At 40.6% G+C, this 23,225-nt stretch overlaps 1 protein-coding gene across 1 annotated transcript; it reads left to right on the top strand.

Moving 5' to 3' along the window:
* Window positions 1-14,136: 14,136 nt before the first annotated feature.
* On the top strand, window positions 14,137-22,114 carry LOC113018698 (G-protein coupled receptor 26-like). The gene is made up of 3 exons (XM_080290393.1): window positions 14,137-15,474; window positions 15,571-15,684; window positions 18,667-22,114. The coding sequence occupies exons 1-3, from the start codon at window positions 14,804-14,806 to the stop codon at window positions 18,902-18,904; spliced, it is 1,023 nt and encodes a 340-aa protein (XP_080146519.1). The 5' UTR covers window positions 14,137-14,803; the 3' UTR covers window positions 18,905-22,114.
* Window positions 22,115-23,225: the final 1,111 nt, after the last annotated feature.

Genomic DNA, 23,225 nt, shown 5'->3' with positions numbered 1-23,225 from the left:
AAAATATGCATTCCCTAGCCTGTTGGGAAAAACCTCCTTGTGATTCTTTTAGCCGCTAGCATATTGCTGTCCATATTGATGGACTTGAGTGCAAACACAGTCCAGCTGCTCTCTGAGTTGTTGTGAAACTGTGAAGTCCAACACAAACTGGAAAGGCAACGGTTCAATCACAAAGTAAAAGATGTGCTTAATGAATCATGCTGGCTGCAGTGCTGCCAACATGCTACTTTAAAGGTGAATTGTCTTCATTTCCAGATTGTGTTGCACTTTTCACAGTTTCATGACAGCTCGGAGAGTAGCTGGACAGTGTTTGCACTCAAGTCCATCACTTTACACGTTTCCCTAGCAACCAGTGGTTGTATTACATTCGATATGGCAGGGAAATTGTGAGCAAAGTGTGTATTATGTGGCGAACCTCCATACTAAGTTGCATCTTACAGCAAAGAGTTTACAAAGCATCAAAAGGTCTCAGTCAGGAGAAGGGTACAAAAGGGCATTAAATGTCCTGTGGAACACAGTGTAGCCAGTAAATATGGCACAAGAGTGGCATCACCAAGAACTGGATGTCCCTCTAAAATTGCTGAAAAAACACAAAGAAACCTCATCATGGAGGCTGCAACAGTCCCACTGTATCATTAAGGAGCTCCAGGAATTCACACAGTTACTGTTTACTACATGGCTATGGGGGAGTTAAAAAAGGGCTAAATTAGCACCAACATACAACAACATACTGCACATCAACCCTCCTGAAAGCAAGTGGGTAAATTTGTTCTGTCCTGTGAGACTGAGTTTCAGCTTCTTAGTCATAACACCTACAGAGATGTTTGTCACAAAAACAGAACTGCATACAGTACTCATGGTGAAGCATGGTGGTGGCAGCATCCTGGCATGAGTTTCTTCACCTGGTGCTGGATTTTTGTTTAAGGTGGAAGAAATGATCAGCAGTTCCAAAGACTTATCAATTTAGACACAAACCTTCAGGGATCTACTAGAAAGTTGAAGATGAAGAGGAATTCCACATTTAAGCACGACAATGGCGGATTAACACAAACCAAGTTCTAAAATGATTTATCTGGGACTAATTTCTTTAAAACACATTTTAGTGAGGCATGTGCAGACTTTTTATATCCACTATTCTTACTCAAGACTGTAAAAAATGGAAAAGGCATCTTGATGTCGCCCATCATGGAAAATCTGAACTCCACCTTTGGAAGCCTGAACTTTAGCTTTATGGCTGCTGCCATTGTGGAACCACAGGTGACAATATTTGAACAAAAGGGTGAAGATGTCATCAGGAGTAAGCACCACCCAATTTTATGTGTACTGAGATGGATAACTGGTAATTAGTGCTAAGTGCCTGGCTAATAAAATAACAGCTCACAATTCCATTTAAAAGCTCACACACTGCAGAGAGCTCCAGTGCAGTCGGCACATCTGCAGCCATGCACCCAATTTTCAGTCTTGCCAAAAGGTTCAGTTGTTATGATGGAGGAAAATATCTGAAGAGATTAAGACTATTTTCTTATATGCACTTATAAACACAAGAGTGTTATGGCTGAACTTGGCCATTTTATTCAGCCTCAAGTGGTCACTAGAGGAACTGCAGTTTCAGACCTGTTCCTGTCCTTATTTAAACCAAATTGACATTTTCCACCTGCATTGCTTTATATTCATTTTAAAGTTTCTTCTAAAAAGTAAAACTCCAGAATTTATTCCAATTTTAACCTGATCCAGGAATGCATTAGGACGCATGAAAGTATGATCATGTTTGACAAGAAAATGAGAGATGTGCTTGAAGGTTGTGCCAAATTATCAATTTAGTGCTTTTTTATTAAAGTACATGTCAAGACTGAGAAGGCTTTTGAGATTTTTGTGTATTTTCTTAAGCGAAAATCCAATTATTTGTTTTGTTCAGAAATAACTCACAGCCTCCTTAAAGAGCTCAGTTTTCATGAAATGACAGAGGGCGCTTTGATTGTGTTTAATAGGTAATGTTACGACAGCAAAAAGTGATGACAAATCCTCTGAAATAGGTTTTAAAAATTAAAAACAAATGCCCCAATTTCAAAGATTAGCAGGAACAAACCAATATCACAGATTACTTTTGAGAGAAGCTTTTTCTTAGCACCTTTCTCTCTTTTCAAATTATTTTCACACAGCTATCAAATCAGCTTAAATGCGTGTCCACTGTATGTCACTGTTAAAGTGAAAGCTTTCACATGCAGTGGCACATGAATCTTAGAGAGCAGTTCTGGTGCCTGCACATCATTATTTCTAAAGGCTGTTCATTAAAGCCTGCCTGTACAAAGCAGTGTTTTCTTCATCAGTGGGCTGGCATGTTTTAAGAGGCTCTTTTCATAGTTGGCTGCAGAAGCTGTAATGCACCAACACGTGCCTGCTGGCCTGGTCTGCCTGCCCACTGGCTTCAAAGCGCTGCTGTCGCCTAATGGTAATGAATGCAGTGTGTCTGCTCGCTGTGCTTGCGAGCTCACTGTTAATCCATTCCAGTCAGACTCAGGTTACAGTTTGCCGTTGCTCTGCTCCCCATGCAAGAGAAGCTGCCAAGAAAGTCAGTTTTCCTGGTTCAGCAGCCTGTTGGCTGCGCTGAATCTCTGGTCACGAACCCTCTGCCATAACAATGTGTTTGTTACCCTGGTCCGTACCAAAGGAATGCCTTTTTAAATCCAAGACAAACACTCCGGCCAGCAGTTAGAAACAGAGCTGAACTCGCTGCGTTATTCTTCCACAGATCCTTGCGACACCATCCAGGATGCCTGTGGATCATATGGAATATATACAGTTCCACAAAGAAAATCTTTAACCACGTAAAAAAGGATTGATAAAGACATCAATACACGAGTAGGCCATTTCCTGCTGGGTCATTAATAAACCACTAAAGGAGTCCTTTCAAAAGTGGCTTTGTGTGGTCTGTCCTCATTGGGTCAAAGCAATCTATTTATGCTTCGTCCTCACCCCTGCTATCTCCTTTAGGTCTCCAGATAAAAGAGGGCTCATTGTGAACAAAGCAACTGCTTTGACAGAGCTTTGGGCACCTGCAGCGGATCAAACCGTTCTGTGCGCTCAGGTTCGATAAAACGGGGACTGCGTGATGGTGGGGGAGGCCACTGTGCCTACACGTTAGGAAGTCTATCAGCTGTACATGCGTCCTTTGATATGCAATTAAAAAACAAACAAAAAAAAGCAGCAGCAGACAATGGAGACCTCATGGAGACCTCGTAATCTCCATTAATGACAACAGCAGCCTCCACGTAAAAGATATTTACATCCACAACGAGAGCATGTGCTGCCAGAGATGGTGCGATAACTTCTTCGAATGAGGCGTTGCTATGGGAATATGACTCACCACAAGTCTTCCTGCCTTACCTGTGGCAGCTGCACAGCACTCATGAAAGCTATTTCATGCTCCTTTTGTTTGCCAACCAGCAATAACGTATCATTATCAGATGTCTGCGAAAACACAGTGAGACTCGGGTGTCTAAAAAAAGGCTACTCTCGCAAGTTTGTTTTTTCCCCTTCTGAACATGCTTTACTGACTTTAGAGCGAGGCTGCGATTGTTTTATAATCAGGCAATCAAACGATGATGACGACATCCCTGATTGTGTAACGAGGGGCTGAAGAAACCGACATTTTCCTGCGTTCGCTTTGGTGCTGCGTTTTGTAGAGACGTGATCATTTCTTCTGAATCAGTCAAAGTCTACCCTAGCAACGATCTCAAACTCTGTGAGGAGTCTAGTACAGCATCTGACTTTTATTTAGCTACTAAGGAGCTGAAAATAGAAATGTTAAACATAAATACAAATCTGGCTTAGAGGACATGATGACTGATTGACTAGATGGCTTCCAGTTGGACTCGGAGTTAATTACTTGTTCTTAATTGTTTTTATGATTGTTTTGTTAATTTTGAATCAGTAATGAGGTTCAGGAATTACGGTGCAAGCTTGGAAATAATCACTATTTTTAACCTATCTAAACTACGGGATCTGAAAATGACCTTCTGCTCTGTAAGACCAAGCGAGTCCCATGAAGCTGAAAATATCTGTGCTTGATTAGTCAGGTCTTGTGCTCAGAGGTTGAGTTCTGTGTTCTGCTGCCTTTTAATGACTCCTTACAGGCACGCCATGTACCTCAGGTATGGAAAGATGCTGTGGTGGTCTCTGTACTTAAATCCAGGTAAAACTCTAATTGATTTCAGGCCAGCCACCCTTAGATCAGGGACAGTGAAACTGATGAGGACAAACGGAGCATGTGCCTGAACCCATGCAGTTAGCTTCTAGACCACATAGAGGAGCAGAAGGTGCCACAGTGATCTTTTTGAGCCTGATTGTCAAACACTTTAAGGGAAAAGTTGCTCGTGTTCGATTACTGTTTGCTGATTTTTCTTCAGCCTTCAGCAAAACTGAGCCTCATCTTTTAAACAGAACATTTCAGCCTGAATAATGGATTTTTAATGAACAGGACTCACAAAATCCAGATTAACGGACTCCCATGCAATAGAGTCTGCTCCTCGACTGGCTCCCAACAAGAAAGCGTGCTCTCGTCGTCGTTGTTTATCCACTAGCCAAATACATGTAACAGCAGTTATGAAAATAGGATCATTTTAAAGTTTGCAGATCTATTATTGTTCTGTTAGCCATGGTCCATTCCTCTGCAACTTTGTTAAATGGTGTGATGACTTCTATCTTCAATTACAAATCTGAGACCAAAGATGTGACTTCCATTAAGGATCTGATCAGTCTTATAAATATCTTGGAGCTGTTATTAATTTAAAGTTGAACTTTGAGCCAAGTTGTGTGTAAGAAAAAAAAAGAAGCCTGAAGGCAAAAGTGTCTGAAGTTTGAAGAAACGTATTTATTTATTTTCAGACTGACAAAACCGCAATGATTTCTATTTTATTGTCCTTTTACTTGGTGTCATGGTTTTAATACTTACCCGTGAACAACAGAAACTCACTCAGCAGTGAGCAATAGCTGAACCCAGCATCTCTGTATACCACACAGTTACAGAGGTTGGCTGGTTCAATTCTACCAGACAGTTTTCAGCCTTTGCAGAGTGAGTTTCTTAAAGACTTCACAAAGTGCACAACAACATACAAAACTGCATCGTTCCATCAGCCAAAACTCAGATGAACAAATTATTTTTGTTACATGTTACAGTGTAAATTCTTTATCATATTGTATTCTATCTATTCTGTTTTCTATTGTAACTGCGTTTGTTTTGGAAATGTACTCGTGAGGATGGATGACTCATCTGCTGCAGACCAAAGCTACATACAGGAACGAATAAAGTAACGTGAACCTGAACCTTTCAAAGTGGTTTTTATATTGATGTTTGACATAAATTTGTGTAACTTGATGATCATATGACATGAGCACTGATCTTGATCAGTGATCTTAATGTATTGGTTAATGGGCTGATGTAATAGGAGCTTTGCAGTTGCTGAATGGAGTAAAATATAAGACAAAGATTTATGTCATATACACCTACGTGTGAATGCAGTTAATAAATCACGTAATTTTTGAATAATTTCAAAGGAAAATTAGTCATGAGGCAGGATGCTGTAAAAGGACCAAACTTCAGCCAGGAGAACAACTGAGATAATCCATCCACAATACGAGGTTAGTCATTCATATACTGCTGCATGGGCTGGGCTGTAGTTACATCCTAAGGTTTTAAAAACTGAGCTTAAATAAATGATTAGCGGTAATAAAAGCCGAGGGAGGTCAACAGTGATCACTGACTGTTTTAGGAGCTTTTTGAGATTAAATAGAAGAAAATACAAAACATTAAACATGTTAACAACACAAAAGCCATATTAAACGCAGACTACTTTAGGCCCGGAAGTAGGATTCGTCACGTCATCACTGAACAACCGGATACAATATATGTATGCTAATATATGCTAACCAAGCTTGCTATCATCAGCTGATAAATTAGCGCTCCATTGTCTGGTCCAAACATGTTTCCATAGCAGCCTGGAACTACCCAAAATATAAATGTCTGATCTAGAATCCAGTGGGTGATGTCAGGTTGTCTACTCCCATCCTTTTTTACAGTCTATGTTTTTTTCTTTCTTTTCTTTTTTTCTAAATATTTGTTTTCTGATCAATATTGCTGCTTTGTTTATCAAATTGCCACTGGCCTGCTGTCAAGTAAACCAAGTGTCTATTTAAGTAAAGTCTTTACAGCTTATTTTAAGTTTGGATTATTTGTATTGTGGAGATATAAACTGCATTTTAAGGCAAAATAAAGAGCTATGTTTCTTCCACTGCAACTGCTAAGCTGATAAATATGTCAAAAATATAAATATCAACTTAGCATAATTAAATTAGATAAATATGATTTTTTTGTATATATAATTGAAGCTATATTTCATGCAAACTACTCCAGCAGGTAAAGTTACAAAATGAATATATAAAAAGACATAAAGATAAGAATATTATTCCAACAATAATGACAATAGAACAAAAGTTTTAATGTCACTTTTTATAACATCTTTTCTGAAGGTGCAACACACTGTCTAACAGACAAACTGCAAACGCTGGTGCTTGTCACCATTAGATGTAGCACAGAAATGAACGCACGCATGGCAGATGTTTGAGTTCGGTTTTGTTTCTGTGTGGCGCTTCAGGTATGTTGTCATACACTGAGAAGTGTGGAGGTGGCCCATCTGTCACAGCACTACTAACCCTGTAAACAAAAATCCCGAGCTGTCATTCACTGCACGCCCACGCTCTTTTATTCTCACTGGTTACTTCTCAGGCAGGCAGCGCCCATGAAGGTAAAAATAAAAACTCCCCCAAACATAAACAATTCTACGTTACATATACAACGTTGAACAAACTGTGGTTTGCAGAAGCTGTAAGAAGTGAAAGTCATAGTGTGTGTAAAGATTAATGAGCTGTTGGAGGCATGAAAAAATAAATAAATGCAAACCTCAACATGAAATTCATTTGTACATAATGAATCATTGGAGTATGAGCGTGATCTTCCTTTAAAGGTTAATAACTTCTGACCTTGTTTCTAACCAGCTGACCTATAGTTAATATGAACACAAACAATTAGCTGGATATTTATTTATACTGATGTTATATCAATTTACTGTATACACACGCAGATGCTGAATAGGTGTGTATGAAATTAGGACCAATCACGTAGTTATGCAAGTCCATTTTCCAAGCTGTTAAAAAAAGATTTTAGATTGATAACCATTCAGTGTCGCTATCATTTAGATTCACTGCACATTATACTATGCAAAAAACAATTCATCACTTCTAGTAACTAACATTGATTTGTTATAGTTAGCTATGGATTGCAACTGCTAGCAGGAACTGTTCTGAGCAAGATTAGAGTTTAATGGTGCGTTCAAGTCCTGCAACCAAGAACTGCACATCCAATGTTAAAATATTAACATGGTTTCAATGCCTCCTTCAAGGATGTTATAGATTTTTATTGATTAGGATTACTCAAAAACTTGTGGTTGGTTTTCCAGGATTAGTTTTTAATCAGATGTTAGGAGTTAATCTAGGTCCAAGAACGTTTATTGCGAAAGTTATGACATGGTTATAACAACTAAACAAAATTGGACAATTTTGCATCCCATCTTCACAAACGCATATCAAAGAGCAATAAGAAAAATCCAGGCAATCACTTGATGTTATCCCCGGGCCAAGATTTCCACTATCTGAAGGGACTTTTCAGCCCTGGCAGAGTCAAACTGCTCTTATTTCCAACTAGATTAAAACATTAAAACAAGGTTTTCAGTTTATATTTGCACTCCGTCCCAAGCTCACTGCCTCATAAACCTTATCAGCACAAATGCTACAATAACAGTTTATTATTTTGGCTATGAATGAAGCCGTGTGTTCCCATTTTTAATAATACCAAAACTGACCAAAAGTTTACTCACTGTTCTGTCTAATCAAAGTAGCTGTGAGGAAAAAAACAGGACGTATCTTTAAAGTTTATGATTGTTGTACAAAGAAATTCAGTTTTTTTTAGTATGGTTAACATGAGAGCAACAACCAGTTCAATCTGTGAATATTTTAGCGGTTCAGTGGAACACAGTAAGGATCTGTGGACTGCTTGATCCTCTTTATTCCATGTACCTGTCCAAAAGCATCGTGTTACCCTCTACTGTATCTTGTGCTGTGCCTCCAAGACAAGACATACCGACTGCTGAGTTACCTAACGCATGACCTGAGATCCTCCCCCTCTTCCTTCCTGTCCTCAGGCGCTGCTCTGTGCTCTGGGGACGCTGTAAAGGCAGCGTATTTAAAAAGGCGCAGCACAGCTGCTGGATCCAAGTGACATCAGGTACTTGTAGGGCTGCAGGGGGATTTCATGACTGCACTGAGATCACACTTTTTCTGAACATGAGCACTTCTACTGGCTTGAGGTGATCGTAATATAGGCCTTTATGAACGTCAGACAATGTTGCATAAGATCATTGGTTAATGGAAATCTGAAGAGCTCTCAGAGAGCTTTTTGTTATGAGGCTGAGGCTGTGACATGCTCACAAAGAACCAATTTTGCTCTCAGTGAGCTCACTTTCAGTCTTGCCTACGCTGCGAAAATATTCATTGTGTTGTTCTATATCGGCACTGAAAGCCCATCTTGGTGTAATTTAAGCCTTTAAACACCACATGTACCAAACAGCAGTATTACTTATTTGATATGAGGCTGTTTTGTCCAGATTTGATTTGACATCATATCTTTAATCTGCACATTTTTTTCAATTAATCAATTTCTTTCATGCAAAAGAAAAATATGAAAGAGAAACCATCTCGCAATGGGTCCCAACAGTCAGACACTTGTTTGTGGATGTAACCTACTTACAGTATGCACTCACTGGACACTTTATTGGTTACACGTTTAACTGCTCCTTAATATAAATATCTAATCAGCAAATCACCTTTCAGTAATTCAAAGCAGTTAGTTATGTAGACACAATGAAGGTGACCCGCTAAGGTTCAAACTGAGCAGGGCTGGTCCCACACAACCATCTCTAGGGTTTAAAGAAAATGGTCTGAAACTGGAAAATATCCAGTAATGGTTAAAATACCTTACTGGTGATTTCAGAGGAGAATGGACAGATTGCTTTGAACTGAGAGGAAGGCAAAGGTAACTAAAATAACCACACCTTACAACCGAGATACAGCCAACCAATCCTTTTATGATCACAATGTACATATCTTCTGATGTCTGCTTCTAGCAGGATTACAGAGCATGTCACAAAGCTCAGATCACTCTAAACTGGTTTCTTAAACATAACTTGAGTTCACTGTATTCAAATGTCCTCCGCAGTCACCAGATCCCAGTCTAATAGAGCACCTTTGGGTTGTGGTAGAACAGCAGATTTACATCATGGATGTGCAGCTGACCAATCTGCAGCTATTGTTTAATGCTATCCTGACAATATGGACCAAAATCTGTGAGGAATGTTTCCAGCACCTTGTTGAACTTGTTCAGTAAAGAATTAAGGCTATATCTAATAAAGTGGCTGATGAGTGCAAGTGGTGGTTTCTGCCACAATAGCCTTATTTCCTTCAAGTTGTAAAACCCTAGCTGAGATGTGTTTCAGTAAGACTGATGCACATGTTCAAAACTTTCTTCATATTGAAAACACTTCACTTTGGGGATAACTTACATCTCAGCTGTGTGAAAGCTGTTGGAGCAATTCCTCACGGAGATGCATCGACCGTTTTTCTAAATAAATTCGACTCTTTTAATGTCACTCGCACCTCCTCTGGTAATCAGTCGAATGTTTTATCCCATGTAATGAAGCAGGTGATGCCTCACGATGTCCTGACCCTCAGACTGGAAACTTTTACCCGCCCACGCTGAACATCAGAAGCACAGAATACCCTCCCACTCACTACACAGAAGTGAAAAATAAGCTAAAGGACCAATCCTGTCCTCTTGATTCAACCCACCTACATGTCCTCGGGTGTTTTTCTCATTTTACCTCTGCTTTTTCTATTTTCTGATTATTTGACGGCGAGCATCACACAGAGCCACTGTTTGCATAGATCCTTGTTTCCAGTAGCCGATGCCTGGCACCTCCTTCTGTAGCAGGTTGCGAAAGACAGCGGCGTAGGTGACCAGTCCACAGCCTGTTATGTGTCTCAGCTGAGTCACACTAAGAATTTATGACTGCAGTAGCCTAAGCTAACAGGGTGATCATCCTATCAAACAAAAATATTGTGTGTTTTTTTATTGTGTGTTTACTTATTGTTGTAACTGGAAGCAACAGTGCATATCCAGCCCATCCCATCTGCTCCCTTACATTTACCTTGTGGCTCATTCTGACTCACACATTCAGAAATGAAAATTTACTGAATGTTGTCTAAACTCTCGGGGACCAGCGTCCTTTTTTATTGTGAAGTTGGATTTGTTTTACAGTCGATGGTGGATAATTAGAAGATTTTTTTTCGCACTGTTTGAATGCCTTCTTCTAAACTGCTAAAAGGCCTTGAGGCATTTTGGAGGAGGGGACAACAAAACAGCAGTGGATGATTGCTTCATGTACATAAATGCATCTTCTCAAAGGAATGTCATTTGAGGCTCTGAAGCTGTTCAGGGCTTCCACTATGATGCATCAGTTGTGTAGTACAGCGGTGCAGAGAGTTATATTGGAGGTGACTCCCATCAGGGCTATAAATAGCTTTGCACTTTCCCCCCAGGAGCTCAGCTAGCGCTCTCCCAGGCATTTGATCACTTGTTTGTAGTGAACTGACATCACCCACTTCTGCCTTTTTCTCACTGACTTTCTGACTCCTGCATATAAACACACGCACACATACACACGCATACAAAACGCTGTAGCTTAATTATAGCTTGAATACAGTGCTCATGGAGACCTTCATCAGCTGCTGTGATGATGATGATGATGATGCCTTTGAGGGCAGATAGTTTGCCTCAGGGTTTCCCTAAACTACGCTACTACACTTACTGATGACTCACCTAATCGCTTAAGACTCAACTACGACTGCTGCGAACAAAGCCGTGGGCACAGAGTAAAGTCAATTCTCAGATACAGCATCACTCTTTAATAAATAAACTGCTGCTCTTAATTGGAGGGGAAGGGGATTCGGGCACAAGCCTCATAACATGTGGGAGTATGAAGCGAGTGAAAACGAAAAAAGATACACAAAACCCCTGCAGGCTGTGTCTGACCCCGGTGAGTCACTGTCTACGCGAGCTTCTGCAGAACTGAGCATGACTCAGTAACAAGCACGAACATTAGTGAAGTGCACTTCTATTGCTGGCTACCTTACCTGGAGTTTTATCTCATTTATTGGAACACAGAGTGCCGCTTGTACAGTTTTTGCTTTTTGAAGTGCAATTCCCTTTTTCCTTTAGACAAAAATGCCTCACTGAGATGTTACAAAAACACCGAAAATTGCAGAATGTTGTGGAGACGGGGTGACCACGGCATGTCCCCTTGCACTTAATCAATTTACACTTTAAGAGTTTTTAAGGCAGAAACAACTTTGTTAATGGTTAGTAAACTACTATGGTTATTGACCAATTTATGGGCAATTATAAAGTCTGAATTCATATAAAAACAGACTGGTATTTAACTAACAACATGATGTAAACTGATTCAAACTTAATTTGATTAACATTTTATTCTTGTTTAAATGATTAATAATGGTTGTGAACCCAAACTTTGTTTTATTAACACCAGTTTTTAAATTGTCAGGCAGTGAAATGTTCCAAAAGTTACATCCTTTGACATAACATTTAACCCTGTAAGCATTTATAAAATACTATAATTTATAACTAATCGCTTTATTAAACAGAGCACTGTCGTACTGAGGTTTAAGGAAACCCCCCTTGTACCTTGACATTAAGAAAGACTTATGGCTGTATATATAGCAAATGTTTCACTTACTAATGATTTAAAGCTCCACCTTCCAAAGTCATTAACATGAACAACTTCAGTGCGACCAAAATAACTAGCTAAAATGGATTATAACACTATCTGCATCCATTGAAAGGTTTGCGAACTGACAGAAGGCTGACAGAGGGGGAAGAACTCATTTTCTTAATTAAAGACCTATTGCTTCTGTGGCCGATTAGAAGTCAGTAGATCCAGGATTATTTAACTTTGAGTTACATACGTTATTAACAAGATTATTGCCAAATTAATAAAAGGATATAACCACATGGACTCCCGAGAGACAGCTGGTGTTTGATCTGCAAAGCAAGGGCATTTCAGTGAGTCTTTCCAAGTCGGTGGGAGAGTGGGACCAAAAACACAGCAGGTTTAAACAAAAATAAAAAACACAGTTTTCAGGCTCAGTTAGAGGTTTGATTGTGTGAAAATTGGTGCTGTATAAGAATTTACACATATCTTTATTTAGGATTTTTTAAAAAACAAATGACAAAAGTAAACGTTCATTTTTCTTATTCTGTGTAGCTTAACAGTCCACGGGTTGTGTAATCAAAATATATTTAAAATATATTTAAAGTGTCTAAAGTAAGTGCAGGCATTATGTGATGCATGACTATACTACACTATAAAGACACATCTCCTGGATGCACTGGTACGCATCTTCAGTGATGTATCCTAGGGTCATCAGGTGTTTCGGGTCTCACAACATCATACACCCTCGCCCAGGCGACCCAGCCGGGGGTGATCAGGCCCCGACTTGCGTACCAGTAGCTACCCACGGATCAGCCCTCTTAATCCACAGCCACCTTGTGGCTTTCTCTGCCGCTTCACTCACAGCCTGGATGGCCCTCTTCTTGGCTGCCCCAGCCACGCCCAGCCGGCCTAGAACTTTGCAGAGTGATCGTCCTGCAAAGCCCCTACAACCCACTTCTATGGGCTCATAGAAAGTCTTCCAGCCCCTTCCCCTGCACTCTTGCACTAGTTCCTGGTACTTTCCTCGTTTCCTTTCATTAGCCTCCTCAATCCGCTCTTCCCAGGGCACTGTGAGTTCCAGCATGATCAGCTGTTTTGAGGCCTCAGAAATAATTATCAAGTCTGGCCGGAGTGATGTTTCTGCAATGTTCTGAGGAAACTTTGGTTGTTTACCCAGGTCAGCCTGTGGCTGCCAATCAGAGGCTGTGTGGAGAAGGCCAGTTGTCAAATGTGGGCGCCCCTAGGGTTTCTCTCCAGCCTTAATAAAAGAGATTGCCTTCCTCGGAGCATGATGATGCTTGCTGATGCTGATTGCTGAGGCAATCTTTTCAGCAACTACTCTGAGCACCTGGTCGTGCCGCCAACGATACCGACCATCGGCCAGGGCCCTTGGGCAGCTGCTAAGGAGGTGTTCTAGGGTCTCTCTTCCAGAGCACAGGGGACAGGCAGGTGTCTCGCTCTTTCCCCACAAATGGAGGTTTGCTGGGCTTGGCAGAGTGTCGTATACTGCCTGCACTAGGAATCGGATCCGGTGGAAGTCTGCCTGCATGATGTTTGCCCAGGTGACCTTGCGCTGCAAGGTGCTCTCCCACCTTGTCCATGCTCCCTGCCGCTTAAGGCCTACAGCTCTGCTTACTCGCTCCTCCTCCACACCTGCTCGGACCTCTTCCTGGAGTAGCTGGTGTCTCTCCTTTCCCTGTGCCCTGCTGACCTGGGCCTTTGGGATGTACCCCAAGCCTGCTCCCCCTTGATATTGTATGTATCATATGCATGACGGTACTATGTCTGATGATTAATATGTGTATATTTTCTCTCTTGAATTTTGCACCTATTGATGTTTTTAAGTACTTATGTACTGCTGGTTAGCTTGAGCTGTCATACAAACAAGTAACTATTTTAAAATTAATAGTATGGAATACAAAGTGCAATAACTGCATCTTATAACATAGAAAAGAAAACTTTGTACTATGGAGTAAAAGCAAAAAGCCGCATAACATGAACATATTAAACATATTAAGATAAAATTGTGTAAAGAAAAAGATGTTTTACTGTTACTGCAGCAATTCGTGGCAAATAATTGTATCTTCGTATATTTAAGTCAAATTTTAGGCGAAAATCCCGTTAAAAAGTGACATTCTAACAGTCCTTCCTTCAAACTATTTGTTTATTTTTGCATCTACAGAAAATATGACACGCCAAATCTACGCGCGTAATAAATAATTCATATGAGCAAAAGGGGGGCGTGTGCACCTTGTGCCATTTGATGACGGCTGAGCCGTTTCCCATTATTCAGAAACACATGCCGGAGTTTATCTGCGCCCTTTGCCTCCACATCCACGCTGATTGGGAGCAAAGGGCGATCAGTGCAAAACTCGACGGTGAATAACTGAAGCGTGACGACTTGTGTTTGTGCTCAAGTTTGCTCAAGGTGAGCCGAACGAGGCATCGACAAAACATGTAGGAAACGAGGTGAAGCTTGGGTTCATTTTTTCTGTGAACAGGTTTTTGTTCAGTCATTCATCAACTTGCTTTTCTCGGTGCCCCACAGATCGCTCTCTGCCTGATGGCTGTTCCGTTCGCGTGTTGTTCAAACTGTCTTGGCTGCTGAAAGACGTGACCCCCGCGCATCGCAGAGCGCCACACGCGCACCTGTCGGATGTAAGTGGGAAGCGGTCGGTGAGCTTATAGAGCGAGAGGGGGAGAGAGAGATGGTGACTGCTGGGTTCAGCACGCTGGATAGCGCTCGAGGAATTTGGAAAGTACGGCGGCGGCGGCGCGCGGACGCACGAGGATCTAAGTGAAACGAGTGCGTGGAGCCGCCGGAGAGATGAGCGACCATGGTGGATTTGAAGTTCTCGTTTGCAACAACAGGCGCAGGTAACGTGCGAGTGGACTTTCTGGAGTGAGACATGGACTTTGCTGAAATCATTTTCGCTTTGTTCATCGTCGTGGTCGCGATCGTCTCGCTGTTGTCCAACTTGTTGGTGCTGCTATGTTTCGTCCACAGCACCGAGATACGCCGACAGGTGCCCGGTGTTTTCACCATGAACTTGTCTTTCTGCAACATACTCATCACTGTTTTGAACATGCCGGCCACTCTGGTGGGGATTATCAGAAAGCAGCAGCCCTTTGGAGATTGCGTTTGCCACACGGTGAGCTTTCTGGAGACTTTTCTCACCGCAAACACCATGCTGAGCATGGCGGCTCTCAGCATAGATCGGTGGATAGCGGTCGTCTTCCCGCTCAGTTACTCCACCAAAATGCGCTACAAGGACGCACTGATCATGGTGTGCTACTCCTGGCTGCACTCCTTTACCTTCTCCCTGACGGCGCTGCTCTTCTCCTGGGTCGACTACAGCGACGTTTACGCGTCCTGCACCTTGCAGCCGAGCGAGGAAGGCAGCGACAGGATTAAGTTTACAATCTTCACTATCGTTTTCCACGCCACCAGTTTCATTCTGTCCCTGCTCATCTTGTGTTTCACCTATTTGAAGGTGTTGAAGGTCGCTAGGTTTCACTGCAAGAGGATTGACATTATCACCATGCAGACTCTGTTCCTGCTAGTCGATATTCACCCAAGGTAGTTCACCTCGTGTATTGTGAGCATGATTTCTCCCGGTCTGTTTTGACAGTGGCCTTGTGGCAAAAAAGTCTAAATGTTCTTTGCTGTTTTCAGCGTGAAACAAAGATGCTTAGCAGAGCAAAAGAGGAGAAAGCAGAGAGCCACGAAGAAGATCAGCATCTTCATCGGCTCATTTATCATCTGCTTTGCTCCTTATGTAATCACAAGGTGAGTCAACTCATACATAATTCAACTTACTGCAAAACAACTGCTTAAGAAATAACTGACCCCACACATTTGTAAAATAATACATCTTCGACGGCATTTGACTAAGTAAAAAATACATTTAGCCAGCATGTTGAGATCTGCATCCACGCTGATCAGCTTTGCAGACCTGTTTTCTTCACATGCTAATGCAGTACAAACTCACAATGTCCGATCAGATACAAGCAAACAGTTTATTCCAAGCTGACAGCACACCGCTCATAATTTCAATGATCATTTCCTTAAACTGTGATATGGCTCATTAGCCACCTGTGCTGCGCTGTACATAAACATGGCAGGCTACTTCCAGTGAAAGACACGCATTAGAGTCTAGGACAATAGATACAGTTCAAACAACCAAAGAGGCTCCCAGAGAAGCGTGGAAATGCTTTAGTGGGCCACAAATCGCCCAGATGCGGTGCTGATGATCCATCAATTTGACATTTGTGGTGTGCTCATATATGGAAGGGAAGAAGGAGGACAAATTAGCAAAGAGCAGCGTTTGAGGTGGAGTAACCCCCCACTGACCGTGCCTGCCCACAGGAAGTGTCTAGTGTGGCAGTTGGCACCTAAGCATCCAATTATGATAATTCATACGCATATTTTATCTTTTGTACTTGTAAAGTAGTCTTTGCCTCTGTGGTATTTTGATGGTCGTGTTTGATTTCACTGTTCCACATCCCCCCTGACCAGAAGAATACAGGAGACTGTGTTAGAAATGTGGAGAGGCGCTCAGCTGTGTGGTTTAAGTTGAAAAAGGCAAAACCCTACGCTGTGTTTCAAATACTTTAACTGATAGTATAGTAAGTAAGTAAATAAATAAATAAGAAAATGTAATCTCCACTGGACAGAAAAAACTTCTTTATTGGATAATTTGAAGCGCCTTAATAAAATCTACACAATATCTATGGTCATATGTAATGCCTTTAAAAATGATAATTTCTCCACCTTTTTTAATGTTTTGATTTGATGTTAACGTGGCACTGAAAATGCTTTAGCATTTAATTCAGTAACCAACATAAAGATGTGGAAACTATCTAAATATCTGTGCAGGTTCTCAGCAATCCGGGTCATAGTAGTCTAAGGAGCTTGAAAAGAAGGTGATGAGACGTGTTTAATTGAAGAAGATTCTTAGATGAGACCAGGCATCTTCTTTTTTAAGCTCCTTAGACAACTATATAACCCCTTTAAAAAAAAAAAAAAAAAAACATGTGTCAAATGAGACCATGTTTTGAAATCTATCTGTTCATTTTTAATTTGATGGGATCAATATGTTTAAAAAAACATTAACTGGTGAGACAGGGACACGTCTGTCCCTGTGCTGCTTCAGAGTTTCTTCTACATGCTGAAGTTTTCAAATGTATTTTTTCACCTGCTCAGCAGAGTATCCTTGATCAAGTCTCTCCTGTGAGAGTTAAACCTCACAATTCCTTAAACACGATGAGAGTCTTCATGGCCTTTTTTGGGTATCTATCTATATTTTGCTTTTGTTTACTGGCCTCTTCAGCCAAAAAAGCTGAATTTTAGGTTATTAGAAAGTAAAATATAAAAATGCATTCAGTAGGAGGACAGCTTAACAACTGGAGCAATTGGAAGGTTATTCTTGGTATAATATGACAAATACGCCACAGTAAATAAGCCTACTGACGTTTTCTTTCTTTACTTAGGAAACTTAGTTCTATCAAAATTTATAGTAACATTAACATTTTGGCTTTTTTAAAAAAAACTTTAATCATAAAAATAAAGGGTGGTTGGTCTGCAGGGTAGCCAATCTATCATCAGGACCCCTTTACTGCAGAGTCATACTGTTAGATTACACACACAACACAATTTTGGTGTTGTCTTGGTGTTATAATAAGTTGCACTTTCCCTGAAAAGGACATTGTCTGTGTGGCAGCATATGTCACTTTGAAACTTGCATGCATTATTCAGCATTAGTGGGTCATCATAAATGTGCATAGTACTCATGTAGTGTGCACTAATGCACCTTCACACTGTCAGAGACGACAGCTTTTGAAGTGCGCTCTGATAACAGAAAGCAATGATCCTGTCATAGTTCTGAGACTTAAAGACACAAATATACATAAACTGAGGCTCAGTGGAAGGAGAGGGCTATTTATACACATGGGGTAAACAGGGACGTGGAAACAGCTGGATGAAATGAAACAGGTGAAAACAATCAAGACAACCAGAGGGAGGGAGTAAAGTTCAGATACAGGAGACATGTTTCAAAGAAAAAAGAAAGAAATAGCAAAAGCTCCAACCAAAAACAGGAACAAAAAATACAATAACAAAAAATCTGAATCGGACTTTACAGGGAAAATTCAAATCTAGATACTTTTACTAAGCAAACTGAAAACAGGGCCAAGGTCAGGGACCACAGCAGGTCTTCTTTAATCCAGAGGACACAGCATCTGTGATTTAAAAAAAAGTCAGATTTAATTGAAAGAAAACAAGAAAAATGATCAGTTTCATCAGCTAATATTTAGTCTGTGTGCTGTTCTTTAGTTAAAAATAGCTTTTGATTATTAGTTTTTGTTAACGTTTCACACAGCCTCCCAACTTTGGTCGAAATGGAGTTCTTTGTTTGGTTTGTTTTTCATTTAGGCATTTAAAAATCTGCCACACAGTTCCTTTTGATCATTAATAACACGAGTGGTCTGAACATAAAAATCCGAGGTGAAAAAATGATAAAAGATCTCCTTCTTTTGAAAGGGCAGAGTTATAAAAACAATTTCACCACGTTACACCTACCATTGCAAAAGAAAAAGAGCACACAATTGCATTTCCAAGCCTCTTTTATGATCATTATAGAGTACCTAACGTGTTAAAGGTTTTATGGTCAGTCTTACCTAATCATCTGACATGACATCAGGACAAATCTCTGAGCGGCACCTTCACTAAAATGCACTCTGTTTAGTCATGTTTCTCCTGATGCCCCTTCAGGTTGGCTGAGCTTCTCCCGTTCGTGGACGTCAACCGCCACTGGGGAATCATCAGTAAGTGCCTGACATATAGCAAGGCTGCGTCTGACCCATTTGCCTACTCTCTCCTACGTCAGCAGTACAAGAAAGTCCTGGTCACCGTCGTCAACAGGCTACTCCGACGTGACCTGTACCCTTCGTCTGGCCATAACAGCTCTTTAGACACAGAGAACGACTACTGTCTCCAGAGGATCAGTTAATGGCAAATGCAGGACGTGACATATGCACACGCTACAGTGCAGGCCAAAAATAAAGGTTGCCTCTTGCAGAAAAAAAAGGTGGGTGGAGAGAAAAAAAGAACAGGAGAGAGAAAGAGAGGACAGGTTATTGTTAGAAAGAGAAAAGAGAGTCGAAAGATGGGACAAGGAAGTGGGTGGAAGGTGAAGAAGAGAGCAAAAAAAAAAAAACCATAAGGAAGACGGTGGGCGGACAGGAATGAAAAGGTGGCGATGTGGGGGAGGATGAATGGGCAAAAAGATAAAGAAGAGATGGGTAAGACGACAGATAGGGTGGAGACGTTGGGGAGTGACGGCAAACAAGGGATCTGTGATTCATCAGGAACAGCATTCCCCAGAAACCACACAGCCAGTCTATTTCACTGAATAAGTCATTGGCTCATCTAAAGCTGAGGGGACGCACAGCTGGAGATGAGGTCCCTTCTTCACTCTGAGCGACATGTAAAAGGTGGCCTTCCTCTACTCCAACAACTTTAGAATCATTTCAAACCTGTTCTTGCCCCACTTAACATCGCACACACGGAGGCTGGTGGTCGATAAGCAGCCGAGCGACGACGGGCAAAGAGGGAAAGACTTTTGTTGCTCCTGCTTCTGTATAATGTCCTGTCAGTGAATGGATGCAGACCTAAATGTGGAGGCTCAGCTGCTGCACATTATTGCCATGTTCTGTATTGACTGTGTTAGACTACTTTGCAGTGTCATGTCAGTCACTTAATATTGATGCACTTTGTCTAATTCTCTCAGAGATGCTATACCTAAAGGAGCCAAAGGCATTTGACATTTACACCCTAATCTTAAAGGATGAGTCTGGTGAGAGGCTTTATTCTTTGTTACTGTCACCAAAATCAATTAGTTGGTCGGTTTCTCAGTATTTTCCAACTTCCCAAGCATCCCTGTTCTTTGAATTTCTCAAGTATAGACAACAATTAATGTGCATGTTTAGACTATTTCCATTAATACACAGGTCAGTCTTTAAAAGCTTTATTTATTTATTTTTTAAAAATTGAAAGTTATATTTTGTATACATCACACGTACAATGAAATATGCCAAGGCTTTGTTTGTTTTAGTTTTTCTAATTACCGGTATGTTTTATAGCTCATGAAAATCACACATCCAGTACAACATTCACTAACGTCAATCATAGAATTATTTATGAAGGAGAGATGCCCGACTTTTTAAAAGTATGCAGAGGTGATCTGTGGCTCTGCTGAGGTTGTTATTGAAGCGGGGCAGGTGCAGGAAAAAGAAATCAGGATCTCCGTAAGGCTCGCCAGCAGATGAAAGCTTGATGTGCTCTGAAACCTCCTGGTAGATGCTCCTTTTACTTTGGACTTCATAAAACACAGTGGACCAACCGTTAATAACAGCAACCCAGTTCATCAAGGACTGCAGAAGCTTCACACTGGACTTTAAACACTCCGCTCCACTCTCCTCCAGGCACTAGGACTGAGACTTTCAAATAACATATAAAATTTTGGGACATTTCTTTCCCAGGTAAGATACTTCTGACATCTCTGGTTCAGAAGTGGCTTGATATTAGGAATCAAAGTGGTAAATGCTAATGGACTGGTTCTTGTACAGCACTATTCTACTCGACTTGAACACTCAAAGCTCTCTGATCTAACATGCCTAATTCAACCATTCACACCCATTCATACAAGCGCTTTTTTTCTACACCTAAGTGCTTTCTGTGTAACATTCACATACATTCACACTCTGATGGATACATTGGAGAGCAACTTGGGGTTCAGTATTTTGCCCAAGGATACTTGCACACTTGCACACAGACCAGAGCAGCCAAGGATCAAATCACTAACCTTCTGGCCACGACCAGCTGACATTTGCACGCGGTGGCCCTTGATGCTAAGTCACCAGCCTCAGTCCACTTCTTGTGAAGCTCTTGAATTCTTGAATCGACTTTTTGGCAGTCCTCTAAAGGCTACAATTATTCCTGTTGCTCATGCACTTATCCTACCACACGTTTCCCTTCAAGTCAACTGTCCATTAATATGCTTCAATTCAGCTCTCAGTGAAAACAGCCAGTCTTTTCAGTTGAGACTGTCGGTGGTTCACTCTGTTTATGGAGGGTGTTGGTGACATCTGGACAGTCGTCAAGTCAGCAGTCTTCCTGTTGATCGTGGTTACGAGGCCTTAAATAGACTCAGAGAAATACAGTATTTATGACGTGTGAATAGTAATTTACTCAAACTGAGAATGAAATCATAAGATAACGAGATACCGGATTTCTGATTTTCATGACCTATCATCAAAGTTACAGAAAAAAACTTGTCAGACATATTTCACATTGCATGCAATGAATACAATGAATGCAATGAATATTTCAAATAAATTGAAAATAAATGAACCTTTTCACAATATTGCAGCTGTCAGGACACACTTGTAGACGGCAGAAAGAAGATAAAAAACTACTTGACCACAAAACATCCATCACTGAATACTTGGCTTTCTTGGTTTTCCCAAATATTATGTTAGTGTGCATTTGAGTCATTATCTAATTAAATAAGCACCAGTCTGCAGGTTGAATAAAGCTAGGTTGTGTGGGCATATCACCAGTCCATAATTTTGGAATGCCATTTTAGCTTGGAGAGTTAATAAGAGGAGGGAGAACACTTTTTTTTTTTTTTTTCATTTTGTATATTTGTTGACAGTAAGAAAAAATATGGCAAATTACCAGATTTATACTTTTAAGTTAGAGTTTTTAACTGAATGTACCTGATCACCCACTTTTAACTGAAACGCGTTTGTATAATTGTGTTCTGTTTTGCCAGCTGACTGGAGAAGTCGTTTCTATGGATATTTACATAATGATATTACATATTTTGCACTGTACAGGAACAACTTTTTGTCTAGATAAATGGGGAGCAACGTGATGTAGCATAGGAGTGTTTTCAAAGTGCTTTAAAACACACTGCTCTGTGTTTGTGCCAGATTTAAATATGTGATTTTTTTTCCCAGCTGTTCCACACAAGAACCAGAATAGCTGCTTCATTATAATAACAGTTATTATTATTACTAAAATAAAAATCTGGTTATTTGGATGTATTTTACTCACATGTATTTTTTCCTCCTGTGAGCCACTTGCTGTTCTTTGGCAGTGTGATTAGCTATTAGTGGAATATGTGCAATAATAAAAAGCTGTCAATTATAAAATACGAATATGAATGTTTTCACTGCAACGTTGCTGAACGTACACAAATGTCCTTTAATTACATCATATTTCATCTCCAGATTTGATTTGCCAGTTTTTATATTGAATTCAGCCCATGGACACGACAGGCCGGCACACTGAAAGACAAATAGCATGTCTTTTATTTAAATTTGGACTCATTAATTTCAGATTTTACAGTCTTAAATAAATAAAGAATAAACAGATGCATTTGAAAAGGCTTACACGGGGAAGTTATTCTCTGAATAATAAAAAGCTTTCCGGGTCGCACCTGTTTCTGCCTCACAGCCCTGATTGTGGCGCAGATAGCATGCAACATAAAAAATGACTCTGGTGTCACATGGAGAACTTCTCTTGCAATATCGGCAAGTATAATTAAAGAGAGGAGTTCATCTTTGTCAATTAATATATTCAAACTCAGTAATGAATCTCTTTTAATCTGATGCGTGGAAACAGACCAGCAGTAATTACTGGCAACATTAAAATTAGAAATCCCCATTTTTGGTGGCTCGCTCAACCACCGGCACCTCTGAATTCACAGGCAGTTAACGCTTAAAGCAGCTCAGGCTTGTGCAGAAGCCAGAGCTCGGCTATTTTTGCACCTCTTAATTAACCCCAATCACCAGAACCTGATAAAAGAGAAACTGGTAATTAAAACTGCTCAAATGGAAAATGTATGCATGGCACAATATGTGTCACAGCTGCTCGAGTTTAAAAGTACGGAATCGACTGAGCGGGTTTGCAGACTGTCAGGCCTCTCTTGAAAATATGCTTTCTACATGGCTATTAATACATGACTCCTCTCACACTCTAGAGCAGCCTGAGGAGGATTTAAAGACAGCAGCATTGTCTGCATCAGTGGTAAATATCTTAACCTCCTTCCACACTTCAGTCCACCTACATATGGTGATAAAGTAGACGAAATGATAAGCTTGTAATTAAAATAAGGAAGAAAAAAATCCAAGATAAACTGAATTAGAAGAGTCTGATTTCCATATAAGCAGCTTGTTTTCTGTTATTATTATAGAGTGTTGATGGAGAAGGAAGGAGAAGGTCAGGAGGTCATAGGAGAGGGCGCCACTGTGGTGCTGCATGAG

The sequence above is a fragment of the Astatotilapia calliptera genome, chromosome 3 (assembly GCF_964374335.1).
Source record: "Astatotilapia calliptera chromosome 3, fAstCal68.1, whole genome shotgun sequence".
NCBI lineage: Eukaryota > Metazoa > Chordata > Actinopteri > Cichliformes > Cichlidae > Astatotilapia > Astatotilapia calliptera.
This window is presented reverse-complemented; position numbering and strand designations above follow the sequence as displayed.